This window comes from Dicentrarchus labrax, unplaced genomic scaffold (genome assembly GCF_905237075.1).
Source record: "Dicentrarchus labrax unplaced genomic scaffold, dlabrax2021, whole genome shotgun sequence".
NCBI classification, from domain to species: domain Eukaryota; kingdom Metazoa; phylum Chordata; class Actinopteri; family Moronidae; genus Dicentrarchus; species Dicentrarchus labrax.
The window spans coordinates 17,681,091-17,700,274 of NW_026136711.1; the positions used below are offsets into that span (position 1 = coordinate 17,681,091).

The 19,184-nt window shown below is 39.8% G+C and overlaps 2 protein-coding genes across 2 annotated transcripts; both read right to left on the reverse strand.

Annotated features, from left to right (window-relative positions):
- Window positions 1–1,091: 1,091 nt before the first annotated feature.
- Window positions 1,092–6,643, reverse strand: mcrs1 (microspherule protein 1). Its single transcript, XM_051416165.1, has 14 exons — window positions 6,466–6,643; window positions 5,614–5,768; window positions 5,323–5,461; window positions 5,072–5,236; window positions 4,835–4,944; window positions 4,622–4,730; window positions 4,246–4,384; window positions 3,598–3,673; window positions 3,451–3,479; window positions 3,118–3,210; window positions 2,920–3,002; window positions 2,697–2,784; window positions 1,816–1,943; window positions 1,092–1,724 (listed from the first exon to the last, which is right to left on the reverse strand). Exons 2-14 carry the CDS (start codon window positions 5,766–5,768, stop codon window positions 1,638–1,640), a joined length of 1,401 nt encoding a protein of 466 aa, XP_051272125.1. The 5' UTR covers window positions 6,466–6,643; the 3' UTR covers window positions 1,092–1,637.
- A 957-nt stretch (window positions 6,644–7,600) lies between these two features.
- On the reverse strand, window positions 7,601–14,312 carry LOC127372451 (25-hydroxyvitamin D-1 alpha hydroxylase, mitochondrial). Its single transcript, XM_051416156.1, has 9 exons — window positions 14,007–14,312; window positions 12,990–13,180; window positions 12,385–12,575; window positions 11,070–11,270; window positions 10,252–10,415; window positions 9,992–10,158; window positions 9,820–9,901; window positions 9,474–9,671; window positions 7,601–8,782 (listed from the first exon to the last, which is right to left on the reverse strand). The coding sequence occupies exons 1-9, from the start codon at window positions 14,226–14,228 to the stop codon at window positions 8,669–8,671; spliced, it is 1,530 nt and encodes a 509-aa protein (XP_051272116.1). The 5' UTR covers window positions 14,229–14,312; the 3' UTR covers window positions 7,601–8,668.
- Window positions 14,313–19,184: the final 4,872 nt, after the last annotated feature.

Sequence of the window (19,184 nt, forward strand, 5' to 3'; positions counted from 1 at the left end):
TCACTGTGAGTGGACCAGGACATCCTGTTGACCATTGAAACGTTTACAGACAGAACAATTCCTTAAGCTCACAGTTTTAAGGGAGGTTTGTCTGACACTTACACACAGAGAGAAATCAACCAGGCCACACAAACACACACCTTAAACACATATTGGTATAAGAGCAATGGTATGCAGTTGGGTTTGAGTCATTTGTACGTCTGCAAATGTCATTAAAGATACTTTTGTTGTAGAGTTCAGGTCAAATGTTAGTTTGATGCAATATGTTTTTAAATGATGTTGTACCCAAGTAGTTTGTACATCTATTATGGATGTTTGGGAGTTTTTTCTTTTTGTAGTCTTAAATCTGTTTCCCTGACACAGGTGAACGGTGTTTCAGCCTGACCGTATATAGTAGTTTGTTGAACCAAGAGAAAGAGGAGACAGATGCAGAAAATGTTGAGTATTTGCTTCTATTGGTATTGTAGGCAAACCCTGTCACTTAATGTATATATGTGGACATCAAAACCTAGAATAATATTATCTGTCACTCCTGGGCTCCTGCTGGCAAAGTGTACACAATCAACAGTGCAGGAATACACGTTTCAGATCATTTAACAATTATTGCCTGTCTTTGTACTATAGAGTCTGCCCAACCCTAACCATGTGCCAAAACTTATTAGAGAACACAAAATCAGTAACAGGTCTGCGTTTCCCCCAAATCCTCCCCATCCACGTGCTGATAACAAATTGACCTATTTACACCAAACTGCTCTAGTTTAGTCAAATCATTTTAAAGTAATGTATAGCTGATGTGTCAATTTTAACTGTATGACTGTAAGGTTAAAGGGCAGGAAACAGATGTCACTGGTAACAGGATCCATGAGCACTTAAGAGTTTCACTGTTCTATTAATCCTTGGCTGGTCCACTGGAGGAGGTGTGTGAGTCAGCCCTGAGGTGCATTACCTGCGTATCTTAAGCGTAAAGAAGCAGCACTCATTGGTGCTCTGTGGTTAAGATCCAATGAGTTGGTCTTTTACTTCCGTACTTGTAAGTGTCTGAGGGTTTTTGTTACCATTTTGATTTCTAACTGATCAAACATGAAAGAAAATATGGAAAAACATTTAATTGCTTATAAATGCCACAGATAAAAAGCTGAATGATACCCAGAATCTTTTTCAGACACCTTCATGAATGCAGATTATTCAGTGTATTTAAAGCTCCTTGAGGCAAACTGTAATTTGTGATATTGGGCTAAATAAATAAAAATTGACTTGTATTTCATTATTTTTTAACTACTTTTTTGTCACAGTACAACTTTTTGTTAATATCAACAGTGGACCGAACTTCGGAACATCATGTATACAAGTTTAATATTTTGAAAAAGCTTTACTACTGAATTTAAATACAATATTCTGAAAAATTGGAAAAACAAAGCTACATTACAACATGGAAAATGTCCAAACAAGTCAAACCTGGTACTATCTTGCTCCAGGATATAGCTGTAGTCTGTTTAAAATTCACATTCCAGGTTAGCATGGCTGTCTGATTTGTTGTAGCACTGTTGTGCTTAGTGAGAGAAACTGTCGGACGCAGAAGGGACTGACTGAATCCAGTAGGTCCTGTATGTTCACTCTTCTGCTTGGGTGGCTGGCATTCACTGCTGTGTCATCTTGGCTGCTTCAGCTTTTATTAGTGAGATGAGTTCCAGGTTAATTAGAAACACAAAGCGAAGACCTGCAATCTGAAGAGACAGAGTGTATTAGTGTGCTGTCAAATACATTGTGGTTGTTCCATTTGAATCGTACACCGATTGGTTGACAGCCTCCACACACCTCCACCACTGAGTTGTTGTTGAGTTTCCACTTGTTGCCCGACAGGACCGGCCTGCCATCTATGTAGATGGGTCGTCTGCCCTCATTGGCGATGAAGAAGTCTCCATTATTCTTCAGTTTAATAATTCCTTAGACATCAATACAATATCAAAGGGGGTCAACTGGTGCCAGTGGAAACTATTAGTGTTTAATATGAGAATAAATACTGATATACTCAAGAGTTATAACTTCAATTGTCGATTAAAAACTATTAACATACTTGACCTTTAAAGACAAAAACTCCCTGATGTGCTACTTCTAAAGGATTGTGACACTCCAGTTTATGCAACTACCACAACTTTTATTTCTGGCTGAGAACAAAGCAGCAGCTTGGCTGTTATTTTAAGAAGAAACAAAGCACAATGAATGTTTATTCCCCTTAATCACAATGCTGTGAAGAATTAAGTTCCTGGAGAGTACAACCCCAGAGCAGGAACCTATTGGGGACCAAGAACTACAGCAGGAGGAAAAATCTAGACGCTGACAAGCTATATTTTGTGTTTCAGCAGCAGTATCCAGGCTAACTTTACATTAGCCTGCATAACTCAGAAGTCACATATTTATGTCCATGTTCAGTCTCGGCCCATATGAATACAAAGGTGACTGACAGTGTGTGTGCAAAATTCTCTTTCACATCATTAGGATAAATAATCTCAATATGAGAGCACGAATGATATTAGTAAATATTTGTTCAAATGCTCCAAAAACCTACACTGTGGGTATGTTTCACTGGTTTCTAATTTTCTTTTAATTGATTTAATTAATTGTAACTATTCCAGTAACTAATTTTAAATATCAGTTTTGCATGTCCCATTACAGCCTGATAATGTCAGTTTATTTACCTTGTTTTCTTGATATTTTCCAGGCAGGTCCCTCTAATGATAGATCTACATCTATGGGTTTGTCCTTGGTCGCCCTGCCCAACGTAATCTGTGTGAACGCAAATAAAAAGATAATTAGCATCATAATGAAAATAAATCTCCACACATTCCTCTCAGTTTCTTCCACAAACATTATACCTCCACATTGCTCCTCTGTAACAACTGTTTCTGAAAGATTTCTTACCTCTCGCGATCTCATGAGGTAGCGTACCATTCGTCCTCGTAATGCTGCCAGCGTCTGGTTGTCAAAGTCGGGCATACTCATCCCTGTTGACCCCAACACACACGAACACAGATGAGTTCCACCAAAGTGGATTCCTCAAAACAAAAATGTACTTATAAAAGTCATCTGCCTGCGCTTGGTGAGTGAAAGTTCACGTACCGGTGATACTGTCAACGAGGACCTGCCAACGAGGCAACTCCTGCTCTAACTGTCTGATCTCCCTTTTCTGGTGACGATCGGAAATCATCAGCTCTGAAAGGGAAGACGAAATGTCCACGTTATACAGACAACAAATTTGTTAGGACACCTTTGTTTCAGGCAATGAGCAACAAACATTTTCTAGCTGTAATAACAAACTACTGTACTTCCTTGACAATAACAACGCAAATCATAACTAAACCTGACTTCAGCTTTGTGTCCAAGCTTCACTCTCCATTCAAAAGGTGACCATTCTATTATATACAATTTGTTTATTATAATCCAACTTCTTACCATGTTCCAACACCTCGTCTCTACTCTCCCTGTGTGGGAAAAAAACAGAACAATTAATTGATCAGCACTGAAAAAACCATGGACACTCAATACTTAAATAACTAAATAATTTATCAGCAACAAAAACACAAGATGAGGCTGTCTTACTTTAACTTTACGTCATCGACCATCTGCTCAGCATCAGAGAAGTTGAGGACCTGGTCACCTTTAGGGAGAGGCTGGACTGCAACATACAATCAAAGCAAACAAGACGATTACATACAGACTGTCATACTCATCCCTTTATTTAGGAAAACTTTACTTTATGTGACTTTTATAACTATTAATCGTTGTGTAATTACCATCATAATTGTCAAATGTTACAGATGTTGGCATATTGTGCTGTATTTTCAATACTCATTGAACAAATATTCTGTGACCTGTTTGCACTGGAATCTGATATTGGCAATGTGCAATAAATCCAAACTGAGCGCTAAAGCTTTGCAGTGTGAATGTAGCCCAACAGTGTGTTATCTACTTGTGCTCACTCTTCCTAGGTACACATTAATTACAGTCTTGCCCTCTGGGCTTTCCAAGCACAAGTTACTGCTTGCTATCAGACATAAAAAAAATCACTGCACTGGCAAAAAGGTGGATTTTCAGTAACACGGTCTGCCGAAGATTTTGACTAGATTCCAAGTCCCAAATAGACATATTGCAGTTTGCTTGGAAGATGACTAAGATTTTCATTGAGAAAATTTTCACAATTTGATCTGAGTACAAAACGCTTTTTAATGTGTAGGCAACTTAACTTACCACTCTGGTCATCCAGTAGGTAGTACTGCTTTAACAGCTGCCAGTGCACCAGCAGGCTCTTGGGGGTGCGAGATGGGTGAAAGACACCGGGGTGTTTGCACAGAAGCTCCTGGAACACGTCTAGTTTGGGCTGACTAGTCTGTTCAATGACAAATATTATACAGAACCACTGGTGAATACAGCAGATGTCAAATGAGTAAACTGTATGGATATATGACAGGAGCTGGATGGACAAAAACCTGTTCAACAGCTTATTTTTTAAATGCATTTCATTCTTAACCATTAAGACTGTTAAATCTAAGCTGGTTAGATTATTTGATATTTTATGTTTATTTCACTACAACAGTGAAATAGTAACAGGAACAGTTTCACTTACTGAACCAATCTTAGCCAGCAGTGCCTCCTCAGGCTGACTGAAGAGAGCTTTGCTTTGGATTGCTGCAATGGCCTCTGGGTGAAGCTGACGCATGGCCTGCCATGCCAATCTAAACAGAGAGACAACAGAGACAATTAAATTACCTTTTAAACAGTTGCACTAATATAAAGAATTAGAGAAGAACGTGAAGCTGCTGCCGGGTAAGTCTCTTACTTTGAGATGACAGGATCGTAGAGGAGAGCATACCACCTCTCTTTAATTTCCCGCAATGTGAAACGACAGCTGAACTTCACCCCCAAATGAACAGAGGTCAGATCTGTGGTCTAGAGACAAACACACACTCATGATATCATAAACTGACAAACAGAGTCAAACAAACAGACTAATCACATTAATTCATTAACATTATCCATCCTTTAGGACAATGATTTTTACTCTTATACTACTCACCTGCAACACTGCATTTATAAGTAGCAGGTCATCAGCGGGTTTCCACCGTCCCAAGTCTTTAGTGATATGTAGAGGCTGCTTGCTTTTCTTTACCCTTTTAGTGATGGGTGCAGGGTTTACTACCATGTTGAGAGGCAGCGTGAGAGCGGTTCCTGATTTTGTCACCTGACAGAGAGGCATAAGAACACCCATTAAACCTATGTAAGCTTATCGTCTTCCATGAGATTTTCACGAGAAATGTTGTTATGTACCTTTTTTTTCTCACTAGATGAAGGTTCACTCCCTGAGCAGCGGACAGGCTCTATGACAGGAGGGCCTTTGACTCTACTGGACGACTTCACGAGACTGCTCTCCACCAGCTCATCGTCAAACTTCTTCCTCTTTATTGACCTGTATAATGTATACAGCAATTCCTTTAACATTTACAGATGTACCACAGAAAAAGCATTTAACAACGTGTCTATATTTACTCGTAAAGCCAACAAAATTCATTGATTAGTTTACTGCTGGAATAATGCAACATACAAGAGGATGACTCAAACCTGGAGGAACTTCTACGTTTGGGAACACCAGTGCCAAACGCTTGTGTCGCCGTCCTTTTCACATCTTTTACTCCGAGTGACTCTTCGTCCTCCGACCGACTCTGAGCACCAGCGACTGCCATCGGTGCACCAACCACAGGGTTCCCAGCTTGCATCTGTTCAGTCACAACATGAAACCCATCAGGAATGTATGCAGACATTTCTCAGCTCAGAGGAGCAGGACTCAAGACATTGAGACTAGACATCCTGTCTGTGGCTCATGTTATAAACCTTTCACTTCACAAGAGTTGCAGTGTCCATGAAACATAATGCTTTAGCTTATTCCAGGTTGCACACAAGTATTTCAATCCGACTATAGTTGAATATTATTTGAAAGAGGTTGGGTTATTACAGGTCCAGCTCTAACACCTAAACAGGAAACAAAACATCACGATTATAACTCGACATACGGATTACGTCTCAAATGAAACTACTTACTCCACGATGTTACTTTACTGTGTGAGACCCATTTTCTAGTAGCTGTGTTTGTTTATGGTTATCAGGGGACTGTGGACTGGCTAATCAACTTAGCGATGCCTTTGTTTACATGCAATGTTAGCCATATGGCAGCTCACGTAGCCTTCTATATGTAATATTTAGTGTGAAATTAACAATTGTGGTGAGCGAGATAGTTATCCCAGACAACACTACACTACAATCTGTTTGCTCAGCCGACATAATTTGATCAAAATAACGCTGGTTTGTGTTGGCTAGCTAGCATTAGCTTAGCTACCCAACGTCCTCACGACCGCCGCCGTTAACGTCAGTTAATTAATGTGCTAACACAGTTAGCTCTGCTGTCTTGTGACTCACCTTCCCTCGGTGTTTTCTTTCGTTGTGGTATCTGATCAGTTACCTGGAGTCTGTGTCGTTTACTTATGCCTTTGATAAACACCTCGTTAGCTAGCTACATGGCTAACAGGCTACATGAATTTGACGTATGCCTGTTAGCATTAGCATTAGCTTCTCTGTTCGCCTGTTTTCTTCCGGTGAAGTTTTATCGCGGTTGGATAAAAGCTTTACGGCGCATGAGCGCCACCGTTTGGACAAGTTGCTAAACAAAGACATTAAGAGACATAGAAATAATAATAACAATGTTAAACTTGCATTATATTACATTATATAATATCAATACATAGAAAATAGAAGTGTAAAATAAGAGTGGTTTGTTATAATTAAAAGTACTGCCTATAAAATGTTACTTAAGTTTTAATACATGAATGACTTTAATGTTGCAGCTGGTAAAGGTGGAGCTATATATATATACTGCCAGGTGCACTGGGGATCGTCTTATGACATCCATAATATTACATCATAATTATTAATCTGAATCTACAGATGAACTAAAGTCGTCAAATAAATGTAGTGGAGTAAAAAGTAGAGTATATTTGCCACTGAATTGTAGTGGAGTAGAAGTAGAAAGTATTTGTGATGTTCTAAGCAGGTTTACTTTGTATAAGGTAATAAAAACAGCGTTTCTCTCAACTCTAGTGGTGTTACTCCAATAGTGCATTTAAACATCTATTAAATGTAATACACAAACACATATTAGTGTAAAAGCTACAATTCATTGATTATAACCTTTGAAGTTATATAACTTCCTCTTTAGGAACATCACTGTTCCCAATCTAGGGGTCAGGTAACGTGATGCACACGGCAGTGGAGTGATTTGGTCCAAATTATTGACCTACAGCTGCTGCAGCTGCAGCACAGCTCACACTGCCCTGTCCACATGGTCATGTCACACAGGAACTTTGATACTTTCTAGACGTTACTGCCTACGTGACTGCTGGTTGTTCTGTTAGACTTAATCTGATACAGCTGATGGTGTTAAAGCTTAAACACTGAATCGTGACAGAAGGGATATCAAAAGTGGGAATCACATTAACACAAAGGAAACAGGTGATAATATTGAGTTGGTTTGGCCAAATAAAATCAACAAATAGACTTGAACTTGAAACCTTTTAATGATATTTACAGTAACAGTTAAATACATTAAATTATAATAAATACAGAGTTCAGATACTGAAGCTTAATACTTTTACAAAATGGTGGTATATCACTCATAATAGGGTTGTATGTAAAAAAAATAATAAAAAAATAACAACAGATAACTTGCATTGTACTGCACTGTTCAATTGTGGCATACATTTACATTTTAAAGACAATACAGACAGATTCACAGAGCCTACGTTTGGGATTTTAAATGCATTCCTACACGAGAATAATTTCAACAGCTGCCTTTTTTTTTTTTAAAGAAACACATCACTAAATGTTTTTCACCATTAGCACCGTATAAAATTCACTTTGATCAAAATATTGAACATCATATCTACACAAAACGCTCACAGTAGTTCAATAAGAGCTTAAGATATTAGAAACAGTGTCCACGTGCCAGTATGAGAGTTTCCTAATACTCTTGGATATTTTATGGCACACTCTGTATCTCAGATTTAAAAAGACATGTAATGTGCCTCTTATACTAAGAGGAATAACATATACAGAAATGAAAAATGAAATATTAGCACGACCAGGACAAACAGGAAATTGCTTATGCTGCTGAACAGTGTGCAGAAGATCAAAGCTCATAATCGGATTTAGATTAACCAGATTGAGACGCAACAAAATGCAACATGGTCTGACTTTAAGGATGAAACGAAAGTCTGAAGATTTCCTGCTGAAATGTACTGAAGGAGATCGCTGGCTTGCTCTTGGCCTCTGTGCAAATTAGTGCTTGATGGTGATTTTATTTTAAAAACCTGCAGTATTAAATTTGGAGTTACACCGCTGCCAGTGGAGGCTCTGCACTGGAAGCGGTGATGAGCTGTCACTGCTCATCCTTTCATTCATTAGTCCTTCTCCGCATTGTGGCCTCCACACAGTAGGTGACAGGTACGGAGGGCTTTGACCTTTGCTGTGTGGAAGACTGAAGGTCCACTAAAATGCTCACACTCCCTTCCTGCTTGCACTGTGGAGAGACTCACATTCTCGTAACAGATGGGCTCAGGAAGGTGGGTCATCGTTCAATAAACTGGAGGTTAATGACATTTTCAGGGACTAGAAGCGTCCGTGTCATGGGTTTCACGGAAATCCCTTCTGGGTCCGGCTTCACGTCAAACTCCATGAGGATCTAACGAGACCAGAGACAGAGAAAACAGATTTACTCTTGGGTGACTGAAACAAATCAAGTGTCCATCATGTGCTCCAGTAAGTGTTGGGCAGTTACTCTTAACTGAAATCTCAGTAAGTATTCTTAAGTATTCAAATTAATTAATTAGGAACTGGATTAGACTGATGGGTTAAACCCCTTTTCTTTTAGTTTCTTATATTATTACAAGGCAAAATGCAGCAAAGCAGGATTCAGTTTCTGACAAACTGCATTTAATCAATAAACAATCTAAATGATTTGTAATTCAAATAATCTGTGTAGATGCAGCGTGTAACAGAATGTGTTGGAAGTATCTTGAGTTTATCCCAATATATGTTTTCTGTTTAATCTAGCCAAAAACATTCAATTACTGCTGAATATTGGCAGTGAAGAAGTGCATTGTAACTGTAATATAAATGCACCTGGATTTATATTATACTTTTACCATCAGTTTACCAATCTAACAACATTATAAGCATGATTTGTCTGCAAACAAGTTTAGTTCTTTACCTGTGTACTTATGCCCACTAAAACTATTGTCTCAGCCTGGATTAAAACCAGATTTGGGTCTTAATATAAAATATAAAAGCTTGTCAGCCATCTCAAATGAGTCCACCTGGTCATATCAACTATCTATCTATATCAAAAAGAAGATCACCACCAGTTAACTCACCCTGGAGAGAGCAAGGTAGAGCTCCAGCTCAGCGATACGCCGACCTATGCAGCTACGCTTTCCCACCCCAAAGGGTACAGACGCGTATGGGTGATGAGTCTGGTCTTTGTTCAACCATCGATGGGGCTGGAATTCATCCGGATTGGAAAACACTGCTGGATCCCGTGATGTTGCAAAGTGGCACAGGGTAATAAGAGTCTGTATGGAGAGAAGTGAGACATTAACATAAAGTCCATACAAAGGCTCCGTCTAGTGTGACCACATGGCACCAGACAGATTTGAATCCTAATAGTCCTGATAGAGTATGAATGATTTCAGAGTGCAATAATTCCCTCAACACACTCACATTTTTAGGTATGAGGTAGCCTCCAACCTGGATGTCTCTCTCTGTAATGACTCTTGCATTGGCGGGAATAACAGGGTACAACCTGGAAAATAAAAGATCAATAAAGTAACTAAACTTACAGATTGAAAACAAGACGTCTTCACAAAATAAACTGAACCCTTTTGAGTTATACCTGAGCACTTCTTTGACTGTGGCCTTCAGGAGTGGCATGTGGGCCACATCTGCTGCCGTCGGTATGCGTCGACCCCCCAGTGCACTCAGCACCTCGTCCCGGAGCGAGGCCTGCACCTCAGGGTGACGGGACAGCTCGTACAATGACCAGGACATGGTGCTGGAGATCTGAACAAACGGTAGGTTACACAAGAGGTTAATAAATCTGCAGGACTGACAGCAGAATCCAGTGAAGAAGAGGGACAGAGTGATTGTTCTTACTGTATCGACTCCTGCAAGAAGCAGCTCCGTGACGTTGCTGTAGACGGTCTTCATGGGCAGCCCGGTCTGCGACAGGAAGTAGGTGAGATAACGACCCTCCACCTTTTCTCCACGGCCGACCTTCTCCGCTTCGGCTGTCAAACGCTGATCGATGTGACCTTTTGCTGTAGGCAGAGATTAGAGGCCATTAGGACAGTGTGGGTTCTGTATGTAAATGCCCATAAACTCACAAAAGGATGCTGACACGCAGCAGAAACACATGACTAACGTTCAAGACTTCATGCTCATTTCAGAGCATCTTCTAGTGCGTGAGGGTTAAGGACTTTAATCTCCTGCTTTCTGATCCAGTTTGCACCAGCGCAATTATTTTAAACATGTTCGATTTTGTCATCTCAGATCTGGATGAGTCTTAAAGTACTGTCAGAGTGAGTGGTATGATAACCCAGTGCTGAGTGGAAACCAGCAGCGACCACTAAGAAGTGAGATGGAGGGGAGGATTACATAAAGTGTGGAAAGACATACACACAATGTTCCACCTCCATGTTTGTTTTGGTTCCACGTTGTAGTGAAGTGCTAGCTTGTGTAGTGCATCTTTAAGCTTGAGCATAGAGACTGAAGCTTCCTTATAATTTAAATTTTAAAGTCTGCTGAAAGTCCCTGCGCACAAGTCTTTTCAAATATCATATTTCCTATATATTTCATTATATCTTCCTATTTTCTCATTTTCAAAAGCATTTTTTCTAAATACAGTGCTATACATTTTCAAACTGCTTCCCATGTTAACTACAAACTCAAATATTTAGGAGAAAATGACCTACCAAAGTCAAACATGTAGTCCCAGCACTGGCAGAAGATGTTCCAGGGTTTAGGAAACAGCTGGTGCAACCAACTTGGCATGGCCATGGTAAGAAGCGTCATTACAAACATAGTGTTGATGGACTGGATGAAACGCTCTGTCTCTTCAGGAACAACCTCATCCAGGCAACCAATTCTGGATTCAAACAACACTGAGGAAATGCCTGTCAAAAAATAAATAAAAATAAATAAAGGTAAACGAGGAGGTGAGAAAGACGATGGCTCAGGGGCTCACAGAAATGACCTCATCTATAAACCTGTACAGATAAAAATCAGATAATTGTATTTTTTGTAGTTGTCAGCTGCTCCTTCATGATAACAGAGCTCAGAAATAACATTATGAATAGAAAATAGCCAAGAGGACCTGATAACCTAATCCCAAAATAACGGGATTAACAAACGGTCCACAGTGTCAGCCCAGCTTCTGTTCAACAATACAATCATCTTTGGCGATGGCAGGGTTAATGTTTTGTGACCACACAGTCACTGGATTGAAACTGTGTTTAGTCTGGGAAAATCTCGGAGAGGAAAATGAGTAAATGTAGCTCTCTCTTCCTGCAAGAATAACTTGCAGGAAGAGGCAGGGGACAAATTAAATTTTTCATTCTGAAGTGTGTATCTACAATTTATTTCCTCAATTCAAGCTTTTGATTGCTAATAGCTACAAAGCTCAAGCTCATATCAGTTGGAAAACCACATAGGAAAGGAATAGTGGTGTACTTGAGTATTAACATTTGACCATATATTTTTACTCCTACTACTTTTTACAGCACTACATTTATCTGAAGTATTATTATTATTGTTAACTTATGTTACAGATTAGGATTTTACAGACAAAACACACAATCAGTTTGTAGAGTATGCTGCAGGGTTATAGGTTACTACTCAAAAGTATGTTAAGTAGTTCAAATAATCATAACCTTGACAAACTACAACATAAAATGCTGCTTACACAGTTATACATCAGTAATATACAAAACACTCTTTACTTTTGATTATTTAAGTATATACTATGATAATAACTTCAAATGTTGGACTTTTACTTGTAATTTTGTAAGAATTGCAACTTTTACTTGAGTAAAGGATCAGAATACATTTCTCCACCACAGGAGAGGTGACATAAAGGTCACATGATGAAATGATTAGGGCATGTCAGGCTTTGACAGGCATGTATGTTTAAAATGTCAGTGTTATCACATGTTATTGCTTCCTGCATGCGGCTGGCCCTAATTACCAATGTTTACATGCTGTGGTGTGATGTCTGATATTTCCACTTACCCTCAAGGCCAAAGCGATAGAACTCGCTGGCGATGTCAGTGACAAGGCCTTGGGAACGCCTGCGAAGGCGAAGTTTGGCAATGAGGTCACCGACCACGCTGTTCAGGGTTTTATCGTAAGCCTCGACTGCCTTTGGCCGCAGCATGTGCTTCCCCAGGAGGCTTCTCACTGACTGCCACTCCTCCCCCTCACTAGGAACACACACAGAGGAAAAATGAACAAATATTCATGTTAGTAAAGCATCTGTGCACAAAATTCAGGATTTGAAGAGTGTTTAACTGTTGCATTAAGAAGGTTTTGTCCACTTCAGAATCAACAAAGAGGCATGTTACACTGTAAGAATAATTTAAAGTCTTGAACATCTGTCTCATCTTAGATTTGAAACAGAAAGTTGTGTATTTTCAGTTCTCAGTTACTTAATTACATTATTGAGAAATACTGTATTATGTCATACCATAAAATAATATTATTTTAAAGCAACCTCTAACCCTTTAAGAATTACAAATCATTCAAGTCAATTAGTTTGGCATTGTCTTGTGATTTGGGGCTTCTGATGAGAATAAAGAGGACAAAGAAGAGGAAAAGTCTGAATGAGAGATACTCACGACGTCAAGAGTCCATAGTGATGTCCTCTGAGCTTCCTGTAGTCCTTCCAGGAGGAGAGGTCAGAGCGCATTGGGTGCTGGCCCTCCTGCCTCAGTACCTGCTCAATGAGCGCTGGATCGGCCACATGAACCGTCAGGATGGGACCAAAGCTGGCCTTCCACATGGGCCCGTACCGCTGCACGCCTTCCAGCTGGGAAATTAGAAAGAGGATTGACCTTGTAAAAAACAAACCCTGCAGGCCATGAGATGATTGGCATCACCTCTGGATGCACCCTCCCTTAGTTTGAAGAAATTAAGACACCTGCAGGCTTTTTTTTCCTAATCCACTAATGATTAGATCATTTTTTATTGAATACACATATCTTGATAGGCACAGTTTGATCCGCCAAACCTTTTCTCCTTTGGCAGACATGTTAATGACTGAAAATTAAATTAAATGTACCAAATGTTTAACGGACCTTATGGAATTTTTTAAAATCCCTGGATAGACAGAAGACCTCTATCCCATTGCTTTGAGGAGAAAATGTGTTTTGATAACTTCAGCTGCAGAGTTTGACACTCAAGGTTGTTTTCAGATTCATCTGATGAAGGGGGGAAGTTTCTCTGCACTCACATTAAATCTGGTTTTAAGATGGATATGGCTGTGATTTGGTCCAGTATGCAAGAGACATCTTGTTTCAAGTGAATGATCAATATTAGCATATTAATAGATAGGAGAAGCTTAGTTAGAGATTTTCTAACCAGCAAATTGAACTTCTTCTGAAAAAAAAAAAAAACATGTCTGGAGGATATATTTAAGCCATTTCTAAAAAAAATAATCACAATAAAGTTCATGACCACTTCTTATTTTATCTTATTATCTTCTTACCACCTACATGCAATCAATGAATTCATCCTTCCCCTTTCCTGTGCATCAGCTGTTTTTAATCATTTAGTCCACTATGATGCAATTCATATCAAAAATGCAAGTATTGGAAATACTCTTTTGCAGTGTCTTGGTTAATGGATCATTGTACCTGTAACTCGTGCAGCCGTGATAGCCCCCGTTTAGCGAACAAGTCCCAGGCGAAGCTGGCGACCGACGGTCCGGGCATGTCGTCCAGAGTCCGCACCGCCTTGGTCCCCTCCGGGCCGGCTGATGCGCCCTCAGCCCACCTCTCCATCCACTTGACCAGGGGGAAGGCGCTCCGGCCGGACACTCTGAGAGCTTGCTGCAGCATCCTTCTCACAAAGATCATGAAGCGGTGGCCGGACGCGGCTCTGTTGGAGGTCGGTGCTCATTTTCTTTTCTCCGACTGGCGGCTGTATTTATAACGCGCGACCTGCTCCTCGAACCCGCGAAGATAAAGCTGTAAATTTTAATATCCCGGGGCCAATCGTGGGTGTGAATGCAGCGCAGGCCCCGCCCGGATGGGACCGTGAAGGCGTGAGGCGAGAGGAAGGTGTGTCCAATCAGAGGGCTGAGCTCAGACCATCCCCGAGACAGCACACGTGGAGGATAAATAATACACTTTTCTGTGACTGCTCAGGCTTATCTCCCCCTACCCAAACCCCCCTACCAGGCAGCACTTTGCTCTCTGATTGTGCAGCAGACTGTTCGGAGTGATCACGCACTTGCGTCTTGTGTGCTTACAAGATCACTTACCCTCAACACCGATGTTGTTATGGGTCCCGTATATGTAGGCCAAACCACATGCATAAACACTTGAATCAATAGCCAAAAAGTGCCACAAATTACAATTTAGCCATTCTTACTAAGCTTCACAAACAGGCGTGTTATGTATGAATGAGAGCAGGTTTGTAGAGGACCTATATTAACAGAGACATTGGAGCATTACAAGCAGGGATGGCTGGGTCTTTTCCAGACCAGGTTTTGCTCTGTTTACCCAGATATGACCAATACTTTTGCTGACTTGGTGAGTTTCCTAGTGAGGGAGAAAATCCTGACCTGATTTCATTTGAACTGGAATCTGTCCAAAGCACCATGTGTGTGGACTGTGAAGTAACAACCCCAGGGCTGTACTCAGAATCTGCTTTGACATTTATTCCCGTATTTCGTTTACTCTAGCTAGAAATCTTGGATCATCCAGTTTCAGAGAAACACAGAGGATTGACTGGCAATCAGCTATAAAATAATGAGGCCTGATAGAAGACCTTTGCACCCCCAGCAGGACGAGTCACAGTGAGTTACATCTCAGCATTGAATTCACACTATTTTTCTCATCCATTACATTTAAACACACAGGATAAGCCTCTTGAGATGCATCATCTTGTTTTCAAGAGGTTACTGGTAAGTCATTTTACCAGCTAGTGGCAAAATAAGACAAAATCACTGACTTACAGTGAATATGAGAAACAATACTATTGTAAATAATATTTAAAGGTAAAAGATGGGACTCCTCAGTATTATGATACAATACACACTAGCAACAATGAGGTGACAGGCGAGAAAAATAATGTTAGGACTTGTACAGACCTTGATTCACTGTTTTTACACATAGAGCCTCACAGCATGTCACTGAAAGTAAATTTTAGGATGTTTTGGCTCTGTGTTTAGTGCAAAGAAGCATAAAACATTCCTGTTGGTTTTATACTTTTATGTGTGTAATCCCTGTGAAATACATGTGAAGTATACATTAAATAATCATCCTTTAAGCTACATATCACCCCCATTACCAGGCCTTAAACATTTCAATTCGTAAATTATGACCACAATAACTGAAATACCACTTTAACAATACCACAGCCAAATGCTACAATCCTATAGGTCTATAATAAATGTGTGCAGCCTGAAGGAGTGAGACATATGGGTCGGCGTCTGAAAATGAGCCCACAACCCACAAAAGGTCATTAAAAATATGACATATTAATGTTTTTTCAGTCTATTTATGATGTGCAGAATAACAGTGGAGAAGCATATTATTAATGCAGGAGTATCCAGTAGATTTACTGCAGCGCTACAGGCCAGCTGCCCTGTGATGTTCTCACTGAGTCATGAACAGACAGCGTGAAGTTCTGCTGAGTCAAACAGTGATTAAAAGAAATGTATTCCCCAGAAGTTCTTCCCAATACCACATCAGTGTTCTGGCCACCCTACTGCTGAGTCAAAGGGTCACCACTTACATGTTACATGAAATTTAGATTTCTTTTTAGCATCTATCTGGTGTTTTGGGATCTAGTGCAGAACACACTTTTTCTGGGCCAATCATGTGTCTGCATTCCACAAAGGTCGAGTAAAGTGAGAGATGATTTATTTGGCTGCAGGCTGGAGGCGGGTTCAGTATGACCTGCTACTGCTGAATGTGATGAAATCTTTAATTTAATAAAGTGAATTTAGTCTAATGAATGGGAATGATTTAAAACTAAACAACTCAGTGGATCCGGCCTGGTTTTAGACAGACCTCTTGATGTCTGGGTAACATCCATAATGCTCATCATGTATCTGTGTGAGTTCTTATCATACCAAGACATTTATTTGGGTGCAGAGAGGTCAGTTTTGCTCACAAGCAGGTGCAATAAAAACTAATTATACAAGAATTATACAAGAAAAGCGTGAATGAGATAAATAGCAGTGGTAAGTCTGTGACATAACAAAGTCAGATTATGTTGGATAATGATGACAACGGACACTGAAGTTGACAAATAGGAATCCATGAAAACACTTGACAACAGCCCTAGCTGTATTGAATGAAGCCTCCAGAGGGGAAAAGGTCCTATCGGAAGACAATTTTTAAGCATTATAGCAATCACCACATATCTGACCTTACTATTTACAGTACTTGACCTGAACACATGAATCAGACGTCTGTTTTGGGAGACACAAAACAAACTGTGCTGATGTTATGCTGAGTTATGAGGATGAAAGTGCAACAGGGATCATAGATCAAAACCCGGTCTGTCAGAAAACCGCCAATACACGAGACTTCCTGAGTGGAAGAAGGAGAGTTATCGATCTTCAAGGGTGAAAGATAACTACAGTGACACATAAACAATTTTTAAACAAGGTCAGTGTGTTGATGAGTCTTGGTCTTACACAATACACTGCAAACAAATCAAACCAAAGATTTGTTTGGTGAAATTGATTTTTAGACATTTGTCTGGACGCGTGTCTGCAATAAAACATTTGAATATGTAAAAATGCTTTTTTAATAGTTTTTCTATCAAAAAAAGACACATTTCTTCACATTTTGCTCTGACAAGGTGGCTCAGAGGCTCATCTTCAGTTCCTTGTTCAGCAGGCTGGTAATTTAAGACCACACAAGAAGTTGGCACAAATTAAACCAGACACTTGTAATTAATCTGGTCTTGCCTGAGTAACAGGGGATTAATATTGATTATGAAAAACATAATAAGAAATCCTGTGAAAGAATGGCTTCTTTGTGCTGTTGTGCTGTGCAAACTGATGTGGCCCAGTTGAGCACAGCGGGGATAGCCTGAGAGGTACCCAGTATTTCCCCTTACTGTATTGGCCCAGTGCCCAGAGGGGCGGCTGCTATTCTCCCAGACTAGTGTGTTAAAGTTCATGGCTGCAGTCTGCCTGTCTGGGTGGTATCTGAAGAGTATGTATGTGCCCAGAGGTGCAGATGAATGAGTGAGTATGTGTCTAGCGGTTGCATTAACTGTTTTCCCTCACTCAGCAGGCTGGTGAGGATGGTGTATTTGTGGTGATGTCACCCCCCCTTTCCACTGTGTATGGCGTTTGAATGGCCATGTCTGTTACATGGTCACTCATGTTATGAAGTCAGTGCTTCCCAATTTGTCCCAGTGCCACCAGTCATCATGTTCCAAAATGTTTTCATGAATGGCTTTTAAATTGGATGTTATTGTTGTCAAGATTAATGATATGAAAATTGATATTATTTCTACATTCTTTCATACAATTAAATGTCAGCTACCAAATGTATCCACTATTGTAGCTGATTATTTCAACCGTTTGTTCATTACTTTAACCTTTTCATACACTCTCAATTGTGTTAATGGACTCAGGTTGGGACACAGCTAACTGGTGTAAATATGGTAAACATCAGCATCACAGCAATTTGTAAACCTGTTTGGCTGTTTACTTTCCTCCTCAGTGCAAATAGATTAAGATTTATTTTGTTTTTAGTTCAGTTAATTGAGCTTTCCCCTGACCACTGTAGAAGTATTCTGTGGGGTAAGTAAGTAATCACAGCATTAAATGGGCTACTCACTCAAAGAGTACCTACTACTTCAGTAACTGAGGCTCTCTGTTAGGTGAGATCAGCTCTTCTCTATTCATATACATTGTTCCCATTTGTCTAATTGTTTGAGGTTGCTCTTCACAGCTCAGGATATAATATTGAGGATGTGTTTATGATGCTTTAGACGTGTTCAGACACAAAGTATTATCTGTATGGCAATAAACCGAAGAGTTGAAGTGTGCACAGAATTACTGACAACATTTGCCAAATGCCCAACAGCTGCTTTTGAGCACACAGGATATGAGGATGTGGTAATGATGAATAAAAACAGAGCAATAAAATTACTGAATAATGATTTTTATTGGCATACATGTGGTAATTGGTAAAAATTGTGCAGTTTCATGTCATGAATCTAAAATAGGTGTTTAAGGTGTGGTAAAGGGCATCTGTTAGATTAAGACCACATCTGGACACCAGATGTGGTCTGTCATATGAGAAAGGCTTTTTCATGCTGGCTGTATATGATGTATGTCCACCACAGTGATACATACATACTGAACTGTCTTTGTTCCTGCGCTGCATGTAACATGCACAGACCTACTGTATAGAATGATTGTTTATGCAGCAATATACTCTCTTTGGTCATTTTTCACTAAAATCTATAGTAAACTGATCTGCCAGGTTGTGTTCAAAGACACCAAGAGCTCCAGGCAGAAAACTAACAAATAAAAGGGGGAACCAGCCTTTTGCAGGAGTTTGATTATAGACATCACATCTGATGGATAAAGCTTTACATGAGCAAAAGTGTTTTGTGATGTGCTGCTGTCCTCAGTATATTGTATAGATCTAATATAAAACCCTGATTACATTCTTTGTCTCTACTGGTTTTTTCTGTTGTTTTTCAGGCCTCTCAGATCTTATATGGTATGTATGGTATATAAAACTCAAGTACATACACATGTTGTAATTAAATTGTTGAGATAACTTATCTAAAGATGTTTTAAGATTATATTTATCTAGATTTTCAAAGGA

Coding starts and splice junctions, on each gene's coding strand:
- mcrs1 (XM_051416165.1), bottom strand. CDS start 5,768: ATGCAAGCTGGGAACCCTGTGGTTGGTGCACCGATGGCAGTCGCTGGT. Junction 4,945..5,071: donor TTATAAATGCAGTGTTGCAG/GTGAGTAGTATA, acceptor GTTTGTCTCTAG/ACCACAGATCTGACCTCTGT. Junction 1,725..1,815: donor ACAACAACTCAGTGGTGGAG/GTGTGTGGAGGC, acceptor CTGTCTCTTCAG/ATTGCAGGTCTTCGCTTTGT.
- LOC127372451 (XM_051416156.1), bottom strand. CDS start 14,228: ATGATCTTTGTGAGAAGGATGCTGCAGCAAGCTCTCAGAGTGTCCGGC. Junction 12,576..12,989: donor CACTATGGACTCTTGACGTC/GTGAGTATCTCT, acceptor GTGTGTTCCTAG/TGAGGGGGAGGAGTGGCAGT. Junction 9,672..9,819: donor GCTACCTCATACCTAAAAAT/GTGAGTGTGTTG, acceptor CTCTCCATACAG/ACTCTTATTACCCTGTGCCA.